This window comes from Gymnoscopelus braueri (genome assembly GCF_963280865.1).
Source record: "Gymnoscopelus braueri genome assembly, chromosome: 20".
Lineage (NCBI taxonomy): Eukaryota > Metazoa > Chordata > Actinopteri > Myctophiformes > Myctophidae > Gymnoscopelus > Gymnoscopelus braueri.
Window position 1 is genome coordinate 6940362 of NC_137622.1, and position 20999 is coordinate 6961360.

Genomic DNA, 20999 nt, shown 5'->3' on the forward strand with positions numbered 1-20999 from the left:
TAGCCTCCTTTTCAAACTGGAGTTTACATTTTCCAAAAACATATATATATATTTTTTAAATAGTCCACAGAGGCATTTTCAATAAGAGAGACACCAAACACAACAACCAAGCCATCTCCATTTTTATAAAAAAGGTAATAATTCTACAGTATATCATAGGGTTTGCTCACCAGGATGGCACTGACGAGGCCCATCTCAAAGACGGTGGGTCCCAGGTTGAAGACCAGGGCGCTGAGGACGAAGGAGATGCCTCGCGTCCCGCGGTCGATGGCCTTGGACAGCGCGCCCGTCTGCCGGCTCAGATGGAAGCCCAGGTCCAGGTTGTGCAGGTGGAGGAACACGTTCCTGGCGATCCTGCGGATGGAGCTCTGTGCCACCTTGCCGAACACAGCGTTCCTCAGCTCATTGAAGAGGGCTGAGCCCGCCCTTGACACACCATCTGAGAGAGAGAGACAGAGACAGAGAGAAAGAGGCAGACAGAGAGAGAGAGAGTGAGAGAGAGAGGGCGATTGACAGACAGAGAGAAAGAGAGAGAGAGACGGTTTAGGACATCTGCTGCGAAAAGCATTAAGGTTAAAAAAGAGCAAGAATGGAAGCTGAAGAAGAGACCATCATTTATCTTCATCTCAAGCCTTTTTTTTTAACCTATTCAATACGGGAACGCATGTGTCATTTTAGATTTTAGCTATAACCATTATTTTATACTTTGACTATTCAAAAATAGCATGCTACAAGCTTGTAGATCTGCAATTATTGACTCATCATTGTTTTTTTCATCCCACGATTTGTGCAACCCCTTTTTTCACCCGGTGCCAATTCTCTAAGTGATCCTGGGCGCTACACTCCCCCCACCAGCCTAGGGAGGCCAGGGGCGAGCTCATGCCTCCTTCAATGCATGAGAGCCAACTGACCTTCTTGTCACCTGACAGGGGGGAGTTTCCCCTGTTGGACGTAGCGCGTCGAAGGAACACGTTATTCCAACCAGTTCCCTTCCCCTCCATCAGGCGCCCCGGCTGTCATGGGGGATGCGGTATAGCGACCAGGATTACTACATGTTTTTGTGAGGGTATTAACTACCCTCGGAGACACGGGGAGAACGCTAAAAGTAGTACACGCTAAAAGTAGTAATATATACGGTAGGCTATATTCAAAGATTTGCACACATTTTTCAAAAATAGCATATCTACAAGCTCGTAGCACGGCACCGAGTGCCACGCTACGAGCTCGTAGATCTAAAATGACACGGATGCGTTCCCGGATTGAACGGGTTAAAGACACAGCAGGGAACGCGGGAATACAGACAGACAGACCTGTGGCATGTCGTGTGTTTTTCAGATGTAATCGAGTATCGAGGGAGCGGGGAGAGAGGACCCGGCACAGGGGTCGAGGAGGCCAGTCAAGCGCTCTTAATTGAAGGCTAGTAAAAGATGGCGGCGGGACGGATCGTTCACATCCTCCCTCTCTGTGTGCTCCAACCAAAGCCCTGCAGCGGCGGCAGCAGCAGCAGAGCGGGAGCAGCAGAGCAGTTCCCCAGGCCGCGCTAATTACAGAGCAGGATGCTGTGTGAAGCCTCGCTGCTATGGCAGGCCCGGGGGGGGGGGGGGGTGTTTGTATTACTATACTTGCGAGGACCAAATGTCCCCACAAGTACATAGGCATGCAGCGATTTATCGATATCAAAAATCGATTCAAACCGGTGACAATTTAAATCGATGTAATAACAAATGTATCGAGATGCAAACAGCAGGGGGCGCGTAAAAAAAAGAAAAAGAGAATTGATAAAAAGAAGAGTTTGTCCTTTTCTACTGTATTGAAAAGAGGATAAGAGAAAACACAGTATTGTAAGAAAAATCACACCCTGTGTGAAGTGGGCGGTGTCTTCCTAGCTAACCACAATACTGAATGGAGTCAACCAATGATGTACAAAAAATAAATAACTATATAACTAAATAACTATAAATACATTTATTGAAACACTCTTTATGATGGACAAAACCATAACTTGAAAAAAAAACAATTTATGTTTTTTTTCAAGTTATGGTTGCTTATATAGGGCTATGCACATGTGTCATGTGACACTGGCCAATCACAGTCCTGAATAGATTGTGATTGGCCAATCACAGCGCAGGATAATTGTACACATTTCCAAACCTCACTTTCAGGGCCGGTTTCACTGCCCAAGATATTTGTACATTTTTCCAAATCTCACTTATAGGGGCGGTTTCACCGCCCAAAAATAAAAGAAGAAAATACTGGATTTGTGCAAGGGATTTTTCGGTCATTTTAATTTTGTATTTAACCACTTAAACCGCATATGGGTAACCGGAGTCCCTCAGGGCTCAATACTAGTGTATTTTCAGTTTTCTGTTATTGTGGGGAAAGCTTTTGCTGAAAATAGCGGAGGAGAGGAGAGGACTATGTTCACAAGAAAGAAAACAAATGTTCTATGGTTGGAAAAACATGTTTAGGGATATGTTTACAATTAGAAAAAGGATTCAGGTTGTGGTTGAGGTTTAGGATTAAGACATTTAGAAGTTTAGGGATTAGGGATAGTTTTGCCTGATTTACACTTAGTTGCACGTTAAAGTCGAGCACCTACAGATCGTCGAGTGGAGCACCTACAAAAATAGCTGATCTACAAGCCCACAAAGCGTTTTCTTTTTTGTAATGGCACTCCTAAATGTCTAAAAATGTTGATGTCCTCACACGTATAGTAATACAGACCTGTGTGTGTGTGTTTGAGCTGAATACAAGACGAGGGGGAGGAGGTTTTAATAAGAGTGCTGGGGAGACAGAAATGAGTCCAGTTGTCAATGAACCAGCCTCATTTCACAGCGGCACTTGTCTCCACCTTAAGGCGATTTATAATTTGTCTTACGTCGGGGACACGCGCCAAAAATAGTTTATCTACGAGCCGCGTCGTGAGCTTGAAGATCAGTTATTTCCGCCGTTGTACAATGAGATATCGATTATAATAGTTTCCAAACTGACCTGAAGAAGATCCTGTGAGGATCGAAACGTACATTTTTCGAATAAAGTGATTCTCTACCATAAAGTCAGAGTGCGGGCTCTATCTCTCTAAATGTTAGTTTTTTGGCCTAGTAAACACTGTCAATGTGCGTGTAATTAGGTATGCTTTGAAGAGAGAGGGCGTAAACAATACACGCTACATCACCGTCTTCTCCTTATTAGTTCAGTTTAAAAAAATAAAGTTATCTTAAATTAGCCCATTTAATGAGCTAATTCAACAACCGTGAGAACTTCAGCTCGACGGGATGCAAAAGTCAGTCATCATTTCGTTCTAAAACAGACTCCTTCTCATGAAGCCATATCCAAACAGATGGCCGGCATGACTGTTACGAATGAATAACAGCGGAGTGTTTGAATGAGACATGGCCGTCCTGCGGCTTTGCAGAGAGCGCACGGCTGTCCGTTGGCGAGCCAAAGGCGGGGGTAATAATAATAGCACCGTCCTCGGCGGCCCTCGTGAGCCTGTAATGTGGCGTTAAATAGGAAGCGTTCGTCTAATGAAACAACGTGTCCACATCTGACAAGGTAGGATGAGCACTGAACTACCTTTTAGGCCGATTTATACCCGACACTACAGACCCCACACTACAAGGGTTGCAAGCGTCTCAGAAATGGGGAAGAGAACTTGTTTCATTCCTATACTCTTCATTCTAAATTCTACCCAGTCTGCAGTTCCATTCCTGTGCCCCAATTATTCCACCACAGGCAGCATTAGCGTGCAGGACCTAAGTGGACTCATTAAAATAAGTGGCTACAGGGCCAAGTGTACAGAGCATCTGAAGCCGATCTCACTCGAGGCCAGAGTGACTCGCACGTCGAGCGTCGTGTTCGTGTTATTTGAATGATTTCTGCTCTCCCTCATCAGCACCTCGGTGGGAACACTCTGATCAGGGACGAGCTACAACTGACCCCTGACCAGCCTTGTGTTCGCACAGTCCTCTGGTACGGGAGGGAAGGGGGGTGATATGGACAAGAAGAGCGAGGACCAGAGAGGAGATACCAAATAAACAAAGCCTAGCAAAGCTTTTAGAAAAAAGGGCTGCCAATTCCCCTCATTAACCACATTAACCCTGGTGTGTTTGTAGACGAGAATTCTTAGAAATAGCCTTGGCCTATATACTAATTTAATACAAGTCGTATGACGGTGTTGCACAATCGCCAAGTTTACAAGGCTCGCGTTGTGTTGTGATCTACGGCCATTTCCAACGTATGACGGTGTTAGGCTAAGGTGGTTAATTCCACTAGAGCGGGAGAGTGTGTGTGTGTGTGTGTGTGTGTGTGTGTGTGTGTGTGTGTGTGTGTGTGTGTGTGTGTGTGTGTGTGTGTGTGTGTGACTGAATCCAAGCCTCACTACTAGAAGACACTTAAAAGTACATTAAAGATGTCTGCCCCGCAGCTGAACAGATGCATCCAGTGGCTCGGGCTCTCGCCCCGGAGCGCACAGGTGAGGCCAGTCACAAGTTATCACGATACACCAGGGGACCATCTGGAGGCACAGAAGGAAGGGGGAGGGGGACGTCATGCAAATAACGACGAGGGAAGAACAGGCAGTTCGAGGAGTGGCGTTGATATGAATGCGTTGGAGAGAAGAAAAAAAAAAAGGTCAGCCTGTAGATAATAGGCAGTCCCACGGTCTCCCCACTGATGAGCACGGCACCTGCCAGCCCCTAACGCCCGGTCTCACACTCACAGCCAATCAGCACGGCTGTTGCCATGGTAGCCACGGTGCTTGGCGCGTCATTCAGGTTCAGCATGTGTCCCGACATCTGGTTGAGCTCGTCCACCGCATACTTAAACATGAAGGGTACCACCACATTGGTCATCTGGGGAGGAGGAGAGAGGGAGAGACGAACAGAGAAATAAAGAGACAGCACTGTTCAAACTGTTTCAAATGCCAGATCTCAGCATGTTTATTTTCAGCTCAGTCCAGTCTTCTGTGTCATAATAGCAGGGGTTCCCAAACTTTTCCATGCCAAGGACCCCTCATGTCTGCGGCCCCCTGTTGCAAAATAGCTTATACATTTTTTTAAAACAGAAATAATTAAAATAACCAATTTACAAGCTCACAATGCGTCGTAATGAGACACGTTGTGAGCTAATAGATCTATTTTTATTTATTTACGATGACATGCTGAAAAAACAAACTTTTTTCATATTCCTGGCAGCTTGACTTTGAAACCCTGCGTCATATACAGAATGTGACACCATATTATATAAAAACCCAATAAAAATTTAAAAAAATGCTCTAAAGCTGGAATCAGTGGCTCTCTGCTGTTGCTTCACATTAACTCAACATTTTTTATATATTCAGAGGTTCGTGTGTGTGTGTGTGTGGGTGCATGTGCGTGTGCTTGTGTGTGCATGCGTGCCGGGGCGCCGTGTAGAGGTGGCTGATGCATCCTGCTAATGGAAGTGAGATGGTTATTAGGGCTAATTAAAAGAGCAGGGACAGCTGTGTGACGAGGGCTGGGAGGTTGTGCTGCACATTAGGACAGCCAGAGAACACTGCAGCACGCTGCTGGAAAGCATTTTCATTTGGAAGCCACTTTCAGCTGAACCTTTCAACCCGTAACGCGCTGGAACACGCCGCTTCTTCAGTTCCTTGACTCCACTTCTCCTTGTTTTCTTCTCCTTTTCTTCACATGAAGGATGTTTTAGCTTTGATTAAAAAGAAGAAATACCCTTCATGGAGCTGCTGGAGTAAATCCAACTCCACTTAATGGAACTCCATTTCGTTGCTGTCGCGCAGAAACCTAGTCACCATTTCAACTTTTTATGTTTTTTTTGTAAATCAATGTCTTACTTCATAATACAAGAGTGTCGCACAGAAGTAGTGAAAATATCAAATCTACAAGCACACAATGCGGCTATTTTCACTATTTTAAAATGTTAAAATAATAATAAAAAAGGAACCGTTTTGGACATCCACCCAACAGCAATGATTTAATACTGTAAAAGACACAGCTCCAGGGTTCCCACTCTCACCCTTCCACATCGTGCCTCAGACAATAGCAGTCCTCAGACTCCCCCCCCCCAAAGAGAAAACTAAAATCTGCCACTTTGCAACCAAGACAACAGAACACGACACAAAAATAGACTATTATCACCAGACCAAAACATGTCCTCAATTCTACCGCCAATACAGTATACGTGATAAGGAGAAATGTGCAGCAACCACTACAAGCGACACTGGGGGATTATCTCCACAGTGTCACTCTGCACCTGGAGATGTGACATCTGGTGTAATGGAGAGATAGATTGTGTGGCGATTTAGTGGTGAAGGACTGAACGCCTTTAGGCTAACATGGAATTAAGACTAGTATTTACAGTGTGTCACTCAGGATATAGCCTCGATCTCCAGGCTTTTATTGTTTAGTTTTGCTAAAAAATAAAAGCCTGGCCCAGCGAGTCGGTGTACTCGGTATGAGGAAGTGTTTCATTTCCCAACCAACCAGAGTGCAGTGGGCGTCGCTCGTAATGTTGTGTTAACGGGGCGGGGGTTGACGGACAGATCGGTGAACCAATGGGGATCAGGCGCAGTCTCTCGCCGGCTCATACACCCGCCCCTCTATACACGAAATCAGGAGCGTTGGGGCAGTGTGTGTGTGTGTGTGTGTGTCTGTGTGTGCATGCGTGCGAGCGTGTCTGTCTGTCTGTCTGACAAAAAAATAGACTGAGGACATAAGGCATAATTTATACCTACTCCAGCATACAAGGTTGTTGCTGGCTTAAAATAACTGTATATATATATCAGTGTGGCGTGTAATGGTGAATGTAACTGATCTACAAGTTTCATAAGTTAGATAGCTCCTCACAAAGAAACAAATGCATATCATATAAAATATGTGCATCGATCATAAAGTTTTAAAACCTACAGTGCTCCCTGACCAGCCCCCTTACTGGCTATACAGTGTATTCAGATACATATTTTAATAAGGTGCCATTATGGGTTGCAGACACCAGGATTCACTGCAGAAGAGATTCGATCAGAGCTTCTAGCTTCACAGATCTTTTCCTGTTTGGAGATGGAGATAAGTGTTAGCATGCATTCACACAACTCATTTCTCAGAATTGCAGGATACAGTGATAACTCTGCTTGAAAGTGAAAAGCCACATGAAGATAGCATTTGACTTTTATTTGACTTTGGAGCCAATATTTGAGAACATCAGCACCTCTCCTTAAACCAAAATTGCATTCTTAATTCTGGTGGGTTTAAAATTTCTCGTGTTAAGCAGTTTGTTTTATTGTGAGAGCTGTGGTCTTAATATACATTTCTTCTGCCCAGATTGTGCAGCTGCACCATGCAGCTCCACAATGTAAGAATGGAGCAGAAAGACTTGATGGGGTGAAATAGTTGTTCAGGTGAATCTTCCTGTATGCTAGACAGGACTGCAAGTCATTTATTGCAATATTAACAATTTCAAGTATCAAATATCAAAAGTGTACATTATGCTTCTGATAGGTCAAAAGAGTAGGGCATGCTACACACCGTGTGTGTGTGTGTGTGTGTGTGTGTGTGTGTGTGTGTGTGTGTGTGTGTGTGTGTGTGTGTGTGTGTGTGTGTGTGTGTGTGTGTGTGTGTGTGTGTGTGTGTGTGTGTGTGTGTGTGTGTGTGTGTGTGTGCGTGCGTGCGTGCGTGCGTGCGTGCGTGCGTGCGTGCGTGCGTGCGTGCGTGCGTGCGTGCGTGCGTGCGTGCGTGCGTGCGTGCGTGCGTGCGTGCGTGCGTGCGTGCGTGCGTGCGTGCGTGCGTGCGTGCGTGCGTGCGTGCGTGCGTGCGTGCGTGTGCCTGTCTGTCTGTCTGTCTGTCTCTCTGACTTACAAAAAAATACGACAGGTGGGCAAGCAAACACACTACTCGAGTTGTGAGTCATGCATGAGTCAAGAAAGCACCTGCAGACATTTTATTGTACAGGACTTACAGTCTGCAACTTGCAGCATTTACGAGATATTTATTTGCATGTAAAAATTACTTGTCAGCTCAGTTAGCCATGCAGACTTTGTCCTGTAGTCACATGTATAGGCTGTATAGGCTGAAGGTTCCACATATTTGAGTGTTAAACTATCAGTGGTGGAAAGTAACGTAAAGTAAGTACTGTAATTAAGTACAATTTTGAGGTATTTTTTACTTTACTGGAGTATTTCCAATTTTTAATACTTTTACTTCTCTGCAAATATTGTACTTTTACTCCATTACAATTATTTGAAAACTTTAGTTACTAGTTACTTTGCAGATATAAATCATATCTTATAAAACATACATTAACCACTTTAGCCCTATTTAATACATAGGCTATTTGAAAATAGCCGATCTACAAGCTCACAACGCGTCGCATCGCAACACGTGAGCTTGTAGATCTGCTATTTTCAAACATTTTAGTACTTTTACTTTTGGTGCCAATACGTTTGTACTTTTACTCAAGTAACATTTTGAGCACAGGCCTTTTACTTGTAACAGAGTATTTTTATATTGTGGTATTGCTACTTTTACTTAAGTAAAATATCTGAGTACTTCTTCCACCACTGTAAACTATATACATTTTAATAAATTGTGATCTGCATCTCGCAGCCCAGGGGTCCCTGATAGCCCCAGGGCCCCTGGACACTGACCCCATTGACCCGGTCCATAACCTGTCCGTCTCCAAGGCAACACCGACGACAGAGTATAAATGCCCATTGAATATGGATCAGTTGCATCAGTAGGATCTACCAAAGAAATCCAAAAGGGTAGCACATCCAACAATTTCAATTAATTGGAGGACAAATTACTCACATTTCCACTTTTTCCACTCACTTTATACAAAAGGTCAGAGTTGTAGGCTTGGGGTAGGCTGAGAGGTGGACATTGCTCTTGTCTTTGTATGTCTTTATGTATGTATTTTGTTTTGTTTTCTTATGTCATGTTTATTGTTGCATACATGGCTGCTGTGTCGCAAGACAAATTTCAGTGTGAACTGACAATAAAGTATTATCGTATCGTATCGTATCGTTCACCAACAGCTGAAATCTCAAGTCAATCACCAAGGTCCAATCACTAGTATGCAAGAACACAGGCAATTACAGGTAATTTGAGGCATATATCATAAAGTAACAAAGTAACACATCCAATAAACAGTGAAGGGGCATCAAAGATAGTCTTAACCCAAAAAGCATTTTAAGCTATAGTGTGGGGATGATTGAATGATTTCTTGTCTGTTGTGTTGTTGAAAATAGATGTGTGAATCATTCCAGTTTCATCCTTGGATCCAAGGATGAAACTGGAATGATTCACACATCTATTTTCAGAAAAGACATTCTTGTATTCTTGCATGTTGTTCTTGCATACTAGTGATTGGACCTTGGTGATTGACTTGAGATTTCAGCTGACCTTTTGTATAAAGTGAGTTGAACCTATTAGTCCATGAGCCAGAGCCCCAAAATTGAGCAATTATTATCGAAAGAGTGGGCAAAACCAAACCTATATTAAATTGTTCAGAGGGTCAATACGAGTAAATAAATGTATGATAACCTCACCACAGGAGCAGCTTTTTCATGGTTATCACACATTTTGTAATTTTCCCCATACGTACATGACAGGTCAAAAAATGACAACATTTTAAAAAGAGTTATCATAATGAAACTGCCTGAGTTGATTACTTACATGAAGACGATGATTTATCGTATTACAAGTTTTCTGAAATTGTATATTTAAATATGCAAATTAGGCATAGGAAAATATGCCCACATTTGCATAACTTTCCAGAATCAACATTGGACAAAGCCAGAGTCAACATACTTATTTCATTTTGTTAAGATGTTGGATTCAAAGGTTTTTAACGAGGTAATATTCAATATCTGCTCAATTTTGGGGCTCTGGCTCATGGACTAAATGCCTAATTTGCATACTTAAATATACAATTTCAGAAAACTTGTAATACGATAAATCATTGTCTTCATGTAAGTAATCAACTCAGGAAGTTTCATTATGATAACTCTTTTTAAAATGTTGTCATTTTTTGACCTGTCATGTACGTATGGGGAAAATTACAAAATGTGTGATAACCATGAAAAAGCTGCTCCTGTGGTGAGGTTATCATACATTTATTTACTCGTATTGACCCTCTGAACAATTTAATATAGGTTTGGTTTTGCCCACTCTTTCGATGATAATTGCTCAATTTTGGGGCTCTGGCTCATGGACTATATGGACATATACCAAATGAAGTATGCCAAGAAAAACGTTCAGAGGTTTATGGGTAGGCCCTACTGGTATGACACCCCTGGTTTCTGAGTGAATTATTTTCTGGTAGCACATATCCGTATCTGACGATTCTCTCTAGACCGGATTAAAAAATTGTGAAATGAGCCAGAAATCCCATTTCTGGCCTAACCAGATAGAAATCAGATTAATTTGTCTTAACAGCTGAAAAACACATGGAAACAGGTTTTGCAAATCAGATTTGAACCATATTACCGTACTAGGGCTTTGTTCAGACTGCAGATAAATGTGATTTATTGATCAAATACTGACGCACTGTATTTTGCAAGTGAACTGATTTGTGTATTCAGACATATCTGCATTGGTTGCTGTGGTAACAACGTAAAGACATAGGTGTGATTAAGTAACTTATACCGGCGTAGAACAAAGTTGTACCTAGCAGTGATGTTTTTAGCTGCGGGTCTTGCACCAATAACCAATTGTATTCCAAAAAGACTAACTAATACCATGCATGGTATTTTCCTCGACGGAAGAAAAATCGACAGAAGAATCATCTTTTTGTTTTAGCGTCTGCTGCGCATCTGCGAGTTCTGAACCGATTAAATAGTTGTTATTCGTTACGCATGTAGGCTACACAACATACCATTAACCTCCAATTCAAAACAAGTCAGTCTGTCAGACCGGCGGATCCGACATGCTGCGTCGGTGTGTGAGTCTGTGCGCGCATGTGTGTGGGCGGCTGCGCGAGGTAGAAGACCAACCGAGTTGTTTTATGCCATAGTACGATACAACAGAGTAGCATTAAATGCGACTTAATTGGGGAGAAAAAGGGGTAAAAAGTCATTGGCTACTCAAAATTTACAAAATGAATGAAAAAATCATAATAATTATAGACGGGACATCGTCATTAAACTGGTTACTTTGGAAAGAACCCGTGGTATCAACTTGGCAACGCACAATCATCGCGATGGAAGGAGGCGGGTTGTAGAGAGAGAGAGAGAGAGAAAACAAGCTGGGTGTGTGTGTGTGTGTGAGAGAGAGACATGCTGTTGTGTAGCATATTAATAGTGTATATTTTTCATATACTGTATACTGTAACCACCATGTCCTCAGCATAGGACACCCTTTTACTACTTTATTTCATCATTTGGTACTATTTAGCCTACCGTACTAGTATTTTCAGTAATAGAGTTCTCTTTTGCAGATAAATTGGTCAGATTCAGGATATTCTTTTCTTTAGATACATTATCAACATACATAAATATAATCATAATTATAGCCATATAATATTAAACACAATTTTAACAGCAATTTCTCAAAAACGACAATTCTTTTCAGGAAGTTTCCCTGGGCCCATTCAGATGACCACCAGGACCCACTACATTGAAAACCTAACAACGTCACTGACCTACAGTAGGCCCAATATGAACCTAAATCCTTTGCTCTGCTGGTTCCAAACGGATCGCTGACACTGTTTGTTTAGCTTGAGCAACTGGTTTGGTCCACACTGTGTTTGATACATTACCCAACACCAAAAACCTCAGTAACCCTGTTCTATGTACAGGATCCATGTTTGCATTCCAACTGTGCAGCCACAGTCCCTGAATAAGGCATCCATTTCAACCCGGCAGTCTGAATAGATACTGTACAGTAGATGGTAGTAGGTACACATGAAATGATTGTGGTTCACAAACACACGCTGCAAGAAATACATATAACAGTGAATATCTAGCGTCTACAGAAAGACCCATTAACCACTTTCTATCAAAAATAGCAAAAACAGCAGATCCACAAGCTGACGCGCTGTGAGCTTCTAGATCTGCTATTTCCACAGTACAACACTATTGTACGATGATGTATAAAATAGGGCTTAAGTGGTTAACCACTTTCAACCTGGCATCCAGGCCCTGGTGTTCTCTGCTGCCGAATACTGCGCCCCAATCTGGAGTAGAAGCCCACATGTGAAGAAGGTTGATCCTATCATCAACAATGCCCTTCGGATCATAACTGGCTGCTTGAAGCCCACCCCCGTGTCCTACCTGCCAGTCCTAGCGGGAATTGCCCCGGCCGGTCTCCGACGAGAGGCCGCTACCCTCGCACTTGCAAGGAAAGCCCAAGAACATGACAGGCATATCCTGCACGATACAACAACTAAGGCAGCGTCCCCAAGCAGACTCAAGTCCCGTCACCCCTACAACAGGACAGCACAAGAGATGCTTGGTTCCATCCCTGAGGACCGGTCTACAAGGGCATGGCTAGCAACTTCCTGGAAGCAGGAATGGGAGTCGGCTGAACCCACACGTCTGCACCATCACATCCCAGACCCGGGAGATGGAGTTGAAGGAGAACATCTACCACGCCGGCATTGGACCCTGCTGAACCGCCTCCGTACTGGGGTTGGTCGCTTCAAATGGTCCATGAAGGAGTGGGGCCTGGCAGACAGCGCAGTATGCGAGTGTGGCGAGCCCGAGCAGGCTGCCGAACATATAATCACCACCTGTCCCCTGTACAGACCTCCTTCAGAGGCTGGCCTCTTCCAAGTGGGACCAGAGACGAGAGCGTGGCTCTGTGACACCGAGCTGGACATATGACGACGATACACGAAAGAAGAAGAAGAACCTGGCATCCCTATTTTGACCGTCGTCATAGGCGAACATTTTCTTAAAACTTTCATTTTCTAAAATGTTATGTTCGCCATATTTTGTTCATCATATAAGGGCTTGAGTGGTTCCTATAATAGAATTGTTCAGCCTTCTGAAACAAGTAACAATAAGTGACATAAAGAAGAACATTAAGAACATTCAGTGCGGTGTCTCTCCATCATCATCATACCTTGGCAGCAGCCAGCAGCCCCAGAGAGATGGCCACGCGCGCCCGTAGATCGGGCCTGTCCTTGGGCCACACATAAGACAGCATTGCAGACAGAATCTGGGTAGAATTGACCTCCTTCAGCTGTGTAAAAAGACAACAACAAAAGGCATGGCACTTTAGACAATATTAGATAATCTTGTTTTATCCACAAGGGCATAACATTTCCTCTGGGTTCATACAGAATAAACTGCTATTATGAGAAAAATATGTTTTCCATCTCGAGTTAAAGAATACTGTGTGATGCTTGTCGGAAAACACATTCCCCTTCAGTTATGTAATCCCTTGTACCCATTGTCAAGATTACATAATGCAGTACCCATTATCATTTACTTGGAGGCCATCTATGACGTCCATGGTATTGATGACATCGAGAAAGAAACTCCATACATGGGGCTCTGTGGATTTATAGATATTTTTCAACTGAGTTATGTGAGTTAAGTTAATGTGATTTTTATAAACAATTTTAACTAAACAAGGTCATGTTGCTAGGAGATGAGAAAACAAAAAAACTTGGGACGCATCGAGTCTGTGATGACTGGTTAATATGATTTTGTAGATAGCATAGATCACAGGTTCTCAACGTGGGGTCCCCAGACTGGGGGTTGATAGTTAGGAACCAAATGGACCCTTACGGGCTAAACTGGGGGTCCTTTCCATTTGTTATCCTGAACACAGACTGTAAGTTCAAAGGTTGAACTTCTGATCCCATTTAGATCACTGGCTCTCAATGTGGCGATTAAGGACCCCCTGGGGTCCTTGAGGGGGTTCCAGATGGTCCCCAACTAAATGACTGATTTGTAATATTCACCGTTGTTACATGTACATAAGTAAATAAATAGATACAACCAAAGAATGTACAAGAATTATCTATTTTGATCACACTTTTACTGTTACTATATCATACCAGTTTAACCACTTATGATCCTATGACTGGGGTCCCCCCAAGGGCTCTATACTAGGTCCACTAGTATTTCACTCTACGCCGAATCTCTTCACCAAAAATAGCCAATCTATAATCTCGAATGTTCGCCAGAATACTAGTCTCGCGTAGCCAGACAACTATTCCACAATCTCTGAATGCTATATAGAGTCTGGAACTACAACTCCCGAAATCCAAGAGAGGAAGCTGGCACTTCCATTCACGAAAATATATTTTAAAAGATCTTTAAATTTTACTTTTTAATTTCCATTTCTGCTAAGCAGCAAGCTAATTGTACTTAGATGATTTGTATTTATATTAGGATAAATTTGCGCGACTGTAAAGACGAAACGGAAGTGAGGAGGAGGCTTCACATCCGGTTTATATTCTAATCATGATCAGAGCTTCCGAGTCCCAGACTGTATGACTGGAAACATTTGAAAATTGTGGGAGGCAACAGTCTGGCCACGCGAGACTACCAGAATACAGACGCTAGGGTTCATGTGGTTAACCAATATTGAAAGATAACCGTTGCACTTTACAATAGACTGCCCCGACAGTCCAGGTAGGACTCAGTGGGCATGGTTGGGCACACACACAACACACAAAGCATCAAATGTCAAGGTAAGTCCCAGCGGGGGGTCTGGGAGCAGCAACAGCAGCAGAGTCTCCAGGTGGACCAAAGCATCCTGCCTGACACTACAAGTCCCAGGACACACCTGTCATCCCAGCCCGCCATCACGGTGCCAACATGGATGTTTACCCATGCTCCGGCACACACCTGCCGCAGGGACTCTCCACGCTGCGGGCAGAAGACTATGCAGTAATTCCTTTAATCCACTCAATATGGCAGAGCCATGCTACAGTACTGCTGCTTGGTGGCCACACTGGCAAATTAAAGTGAGAATTGTGCCCAACACCTGCCTTTAATCAAATGCAATCAGGCAATAACTGTTGCCAGTGAGTCGAGTTAGAATTAACATTAACAGTTGGATGAGCTAGTGAAGGTTAGTGGACCATATGGAGACCTCCAGTCCATTAACACTAGTTTATGACAGTTTGAGATCACGTTCAGAATATGACTGGACTAGCCCATATGGACAAAATCTCACAACACGTTTTTAGCAAATACCTCAAAATCGATATTGAGGCAATATCGTGGGGATTGGTGCTTTCACAAAATACTTAGTACAATGAGATTTTTGATAAATAATCATCAGTAATGCCCATATAATAACTGTGTAAAGGCAAATAATCGAACAGCTAGAACAGTCAGCTAAGTTCAGAACTTTACTGTAATGTAGCCTTTAAAACCAGGAAAAGACAACACAATCCCGTATGATATACAGTATTGTCATGTCATAATATAGGTATTATTTCAATATATTGCCCAGCCCCACAATACATTGTGTTTTGATAATGTGACATTTACTATCAATGTAATAAGCATTTCTGTAAACGTTTCTCTGTATACTGCATTCATCTATGTTGTTGAATTGTGAATGATTACACTTTGTTACACAAATTGTTTTTAGTGCAATTAATTTGCATTATTTTAAACTGCTGTTTGTGTCATGAGTACATCCACACAGAACAATATTACACAGCAATACTAATAAGCCTTGCAGAGCAGGGATCGAACCCCGACCTCCAAACCTCAGGGCAGACACTGAGCTGTGATACACGGCAATAATTCTACATGATTTATTTTCGAAACAGTCAACTTTTCACCGTGAATTTAAAAAAAAGCATCAACCTGTATGAATGGATCATTTCTGTCACATTCCAGATGTTCAAGGACCTTTACCCTTAGACTTATGTGCTTATCCACATTTAATCCAAAAGTTAACAGAAAATATGGGATCCCACTGATGAACTCCAAAACAATGTGTCCGATACCAACACAATGTGTTAAATCAGAGTTTACAAACACAGGCCCAGCCCATGGCAGAGCTTGAAAAAGGGGTTGAAAGTTAAAAGTTAAAAAACATTGAAAAGATCAATACCCACCACATTCTTGGGGTCGGCATTCAGTCCTCCACCTGCGCTGCCGTGCCAACATGTCCGTTTGTCCGTCACCTGCAAATACTGTGAAAACAAACACAATTACACAACTGACAAAGTATATGATGCATTTACATTCTGCAAAGTGTTAACTACTTTGGCCCTATGTTGACCAGAGTCCCCCACAGGTCTATAGAGCGTCGCAGTTCCCGCCCACTTCCTGTTTTTTTTGGTGCCGGAAGAAAAAACTCAATGCATTTTTCCATTGACATTTCCAAAAATATTTATATCTATTAATTTAAGCCTCGAATCAAGCCATCACGAGATGACATGAATCATGACCATAAAACGTTTTTTTCTGTGATTTATTTTTATTTTATATTTAATTATATGATATACTATATTTAATAAATACCCTTTGTTTTGCCGTTTTCAACAAAAAAAAAATCACAGAATCAAACGTTTATGGTCATGATTCATGTCATGTCATGATGGCTTGATTCGAGGCTTAAATTAATAGATATAAATATTTTTGGAAATGTCAATGGAAAAATGCATTGAGTTTTTTCTTCCGGCACCAAAAAAAACAGGAAGTGGGCGGGAACTGCGACGCTCTATATGAGGCCCCCTCCTCTTTTTTCTCTACACAAAATATCTTCATCGGAAATAGCTGATCTACAAGTTCATTTTCCCCGAATGTTCACCCCAGAATAGTGACGCTAGGGTTCAGGAGGTTAACCCATTCAATCCGAGAAGGCATCTGTGTCACTTTAGATTTCTCTGGCTATTCACAAATAGCAGATATACAAGTTCACAGCGCGGCTATGAGCTTATAGATCTTTGAAAAATCTTAAAAATGTGTACAAATCTTTATATATATATATATATATATATATATATATATATATATATATATATATATACGAAATCCGCCTGCCCCTGAGTGACTAATTACACTCCTCTGAGAGAAATATAGCAGCTACAGTAAAAAATAACACATCTAAAAGCATCTAGACGAGTTCAGCTATTGGGATATCTAAGAATTCCATGTCATTTGTGCATATTTCAGGGCCGGATGGCAAGTTGAAAGCGTTCGCTTCCCGCGTTCGCGCGTCTTACTTGTATTATGAACTATTTGAAAAAGCTTTTCTACTCTACTTACATTTGCCGCTTCCAAGACCCGACGACAGTTTCCGGTGTTGTTGACACTCCATGGTGCTGTTCTCAGGTTGGCTGTGGACCTCAACTGATGGAGAAAAAACAACAACAAAGAAAACCTTCATGTGAATTGTTTTCATTATTGATGGTGAGAATATTATTTTGCCAACATTTTGACATTTGCATCTTGATGATTTGGTAATGGAATAATTATTTTATCCCTCCACAGTCCACTATGCTCATCATTAAATGCATGCAGCAGAGCTGCTGTTAACAAAGGACTGCTTAATCCAATACTAAAGCAACATGAGTTGCTTAATCTAATTGTTCTACTGTAAGTGAAACAAAATTCTCCACTATTGCCAAATTCATTCATGATATTGTGAAAACAAGCATTGTGATTGTATTAATGTTGTGTTGAGCGGAAACCTTCTATGTCCAAAATCCTTGCTTTAAAGTTTTCAGTAAGCTGACAAGTTGCTTGTAGATCGGCTATTTTTGCTACTTGTGTATGACACTGTAGTATGATGAGGTAGGGCAGTAATTAATGAAAAAACGTAAAAGTTGAAATATGGAGATACAAGGTTTCTGTCCCCGACAGCAACAATATACTGTATGCTTCAATAGATCCTGATTTTAAACAAGTTCCAAAGCTAAGTCATACTAACTGACTGAGTACTCCAACTAGAGTCCTCCTGAGTCCTGACCTCAGTCAGCAACAGGCCAATCTGGGAACCCATCGCCAACTGAAAATGAAAAACAGCGCCCTCTGCTGTTTGTTCTATGTCTGTTGGCTCTGGGCGGACGATAACGTAACACCAGAGCACAAGGAAACCGGTGTTTGTGATGCGCCTTCAGCGCATCACTTCCGGTTGGTGCGACTATGTTTTCATTCCCACTAACAATATTTCTACACGGAACACTAACACCACTTCTCCCAGAGAACATGGATCGTTTTGGTTATAAGCCCACTTGTTTCTATGATGAAAGAGTAAGTTAAAATGTGAATATATTTCCGTGGTTTTGTCTGCTCCGCGGACGCTATTGTTAAATTAGTTTCGGTTTGTTTCGAGGGGGAAAGATCGACGGACATGTGAATCCCGCCCACTACATGTGATTGGGTAAAGCGCGGCCTACTTCCTGATCTGAATGCGCACTCGTTATGACGAACCTCCCCGACAGATTCCAACGCAGTGCAGAAGCTGTTCTTGAGAGATTAGCAACAGGCAAAAATACAGACCGCAAAATACCAATGGTTTCTTTGGTATGAATTAACCCATTAAATTAAGACCTGAGGCTGATTCTACAAATGCCAACAGTTTTCTCAAAAAACATATGTTATGTTACTATAATAATACCAGTGGTTCTCAGACTATTTCATGTCAAGGACCCCCAAAAATTATATGTATTTGGCCGCGGCCTACTTCCTGATCTGAATGCGCACTCGTTATGACGAACCTTCCCGACAGATTCCAACGCAGTGCAGAAGCTGTTCTTGAGAGATTAGCAACAGGCAAAAATACAGACCGCAAAATACCAATGGTTTCTTTGGTATGAATTAACCCATTAAATTAAGACCTGAGGCTGATTCTACAAATGCCAACAGTTTTCTCAAAAAACATATGTTATGTTACTATAATAATACCAGTGGTTCTCAGACTATTTCATGTCAAGGACCCCCAAAAATTATATGTATTTGGCCGCGGACCCCCTGGTCAAAATAAGTTGGTCCAGGGACCCCCAAAAGCAAAGATTTGAGTTACAAATGTTATGTAAAGAATATGTGTATTCAAAGATTTTTCAAAAGGAGCAGATCTACAAGCTCATAGCGTGGCACTCGGTGCCGCGCTATGAGCTTGTAGATCTGCTATTTTTGAATAGCCAAAGAAATCTGAAATGACACGGGTCATAATGGATTAAACAATAGACACAGTGACATTCCTGGCTAGCCACTAAAATGAATAGTGCATATTGAGTATTATGAGTAACTCAACCTGAGGATTAAATGTTCTTCTTGAATCATAGAACATAATTAGACCATTGGAGGTCATGACAACACAGCACATTATTAGGACAACATACAGTCAGCAGAAAATAATGACAGGCTGTCATCATGTTGTCACAACAACAACAACAGAGTAAAGATGAAAGCTGAGGAACAGTAAAAGTCCAAAGGTCTGCCCAGCGAGATTAAAAGCTTCAAAAGCAGGCTAGGGACATAGAATGACATTAGTACACACACACACACACACACAGGGTGGGACATTAACAGTACAGCTCTTATCTCACAGGACATGCTATTTACTCTCCCCACTTCCACACGTGACAGACAGACAGGGGCCACTGTCTACTCTAGTAAAGGCATCAGCATCTTGCTGCTGACACTAGTCCAGGCCTGGGGGTGCCAGCTTTATGTGGTGCAGGTGGTATTTCTGTGTGAAAGTGTTCAGTGACAGGGGTCTCCCCTTCTCTCTGGTCAGGATACCAATTTCACTATAGTCATTTGCAAACTTTAGTTACTAGTTACTTTGTAGATTTTGATTATTATTACAAAACATGCATTTACCAATTCAGCTTCAACATTTTATCCACAGCAAATTTTGAATTCTTGACTTTTACTTGTAACAGAGTATTTCTACATTACTTTTACTGTAAAATGTGAGTACTTTTTACACCACTGATTATAACCTCCACCACAAACTGACACCATTAAGCACACGCGCGCACACGCACATGCACACACACACACACACACACTAAGCACTATAATTGTGGCAACAAACCAAATGTGTGGTGTGTTGGTGTCATAAGCATGATGATGATGACATGTAATCATCACATACATTAACATACTATTATTACACTATACTATACATTACAGTCACAGAAACTGAAAACGTAACTTCTATGTTGATGTTTATTATGCAACATGAAGTTATTAATTAAATCCATTACACCAGCCCCTGTTCTTGTGACCCACAGTCAGTGGTGGAAAAAGTACTCACATTTTTACTTAAAAGTATCAATACTGTTACTGTATGTAGAAATACTATGTTACAAGTAGAAGTCCGGAATTCAATAGAGTAGAAGAAAAATTGACATTTGCACATACTTTAGTAAAGTAAAAGTACCTCAAAATGGTGCTTAAGTACAGTACTTTGTACTTAGTTACTTTACACCACTGAGCATCAGCATGATGACATGTATCATCATAAACCCGGAGGGTAAACTAAACCATACATTAATGTACATGCCAGCGACTGAAAGTGAAAATACAGGACATATAAACTACTATTATAATGTTTATGATGCAACATGAAGTTATTCAATTCATGACACCATGCAGCCGCTGTCCTTGTGACCCACAGTGACGCACGACGTAGACCTGAAACATGACTGACATGTCCTGACCGTCATGGATGAACTTCAACCTGGTGTTTGCATTTTCTCGAATTACGGTCCGTACATCTATACAAACGTTCAGACTTCAAATCTAAAGTGTTTACCTCATGGCCATGGATGTTACAATTATGTACGGGCCCTCAAAAGTACCCGTATATTCCGTATTGTTCAATAAAAAGCAGTTTAATCCGATCGGTGGCCATTTTCTTATAATGTATCTGAGTGCAGTACACCTCCCAACCGATAGGGTCGCGTAGTTGAAAGCTATGACGAAAATATGGAGAAAATGGCCACCAATCGGATTAAAATGCTTTTCATTGAACCATACTGAAGATACAGGCACTTCTGAGGACCCGTACAAATAAATAACATCCATGGCCATAAGGTCAGCACTTTATATTTGAAATATGAACGTTTAT

General features: G+C 41.9%; 1 protein-coding gene across 1 annotated transcript in view; it reads right to left on the reverse strand.

Annotated features, from left to right (window-relative positions):
* Positions 1–20999, reverse strand: part of abcb7 (ATP-binding cassette, sub-family B (MDR/TAP), member 7) — a 49043-nt gene that overhangs the window by 27724 nt on the left and 320 nt on the right. The window contains exons 2-6 of the mRNA XM_080416478.1: positions 17183–17266; positions 16027–16104; positions 13059–13178; positions 4721–4853; positions 171–439 (exon numbers count right to left, since the gene is read on the reverse strand). Coding sequence (XP_080272604.1) covers positions 171–439; positions 4721–4853; positions 13059–13178; positions 16027–16104; positions 17183–17266 — 684 coding nt within the window. The remainder of the gene's footprint in view (positions 1–170; positions 440–4720; positions 4854–13058; positions 13179–16026; positions 16105–17182; positions 17267–20999) is intronic.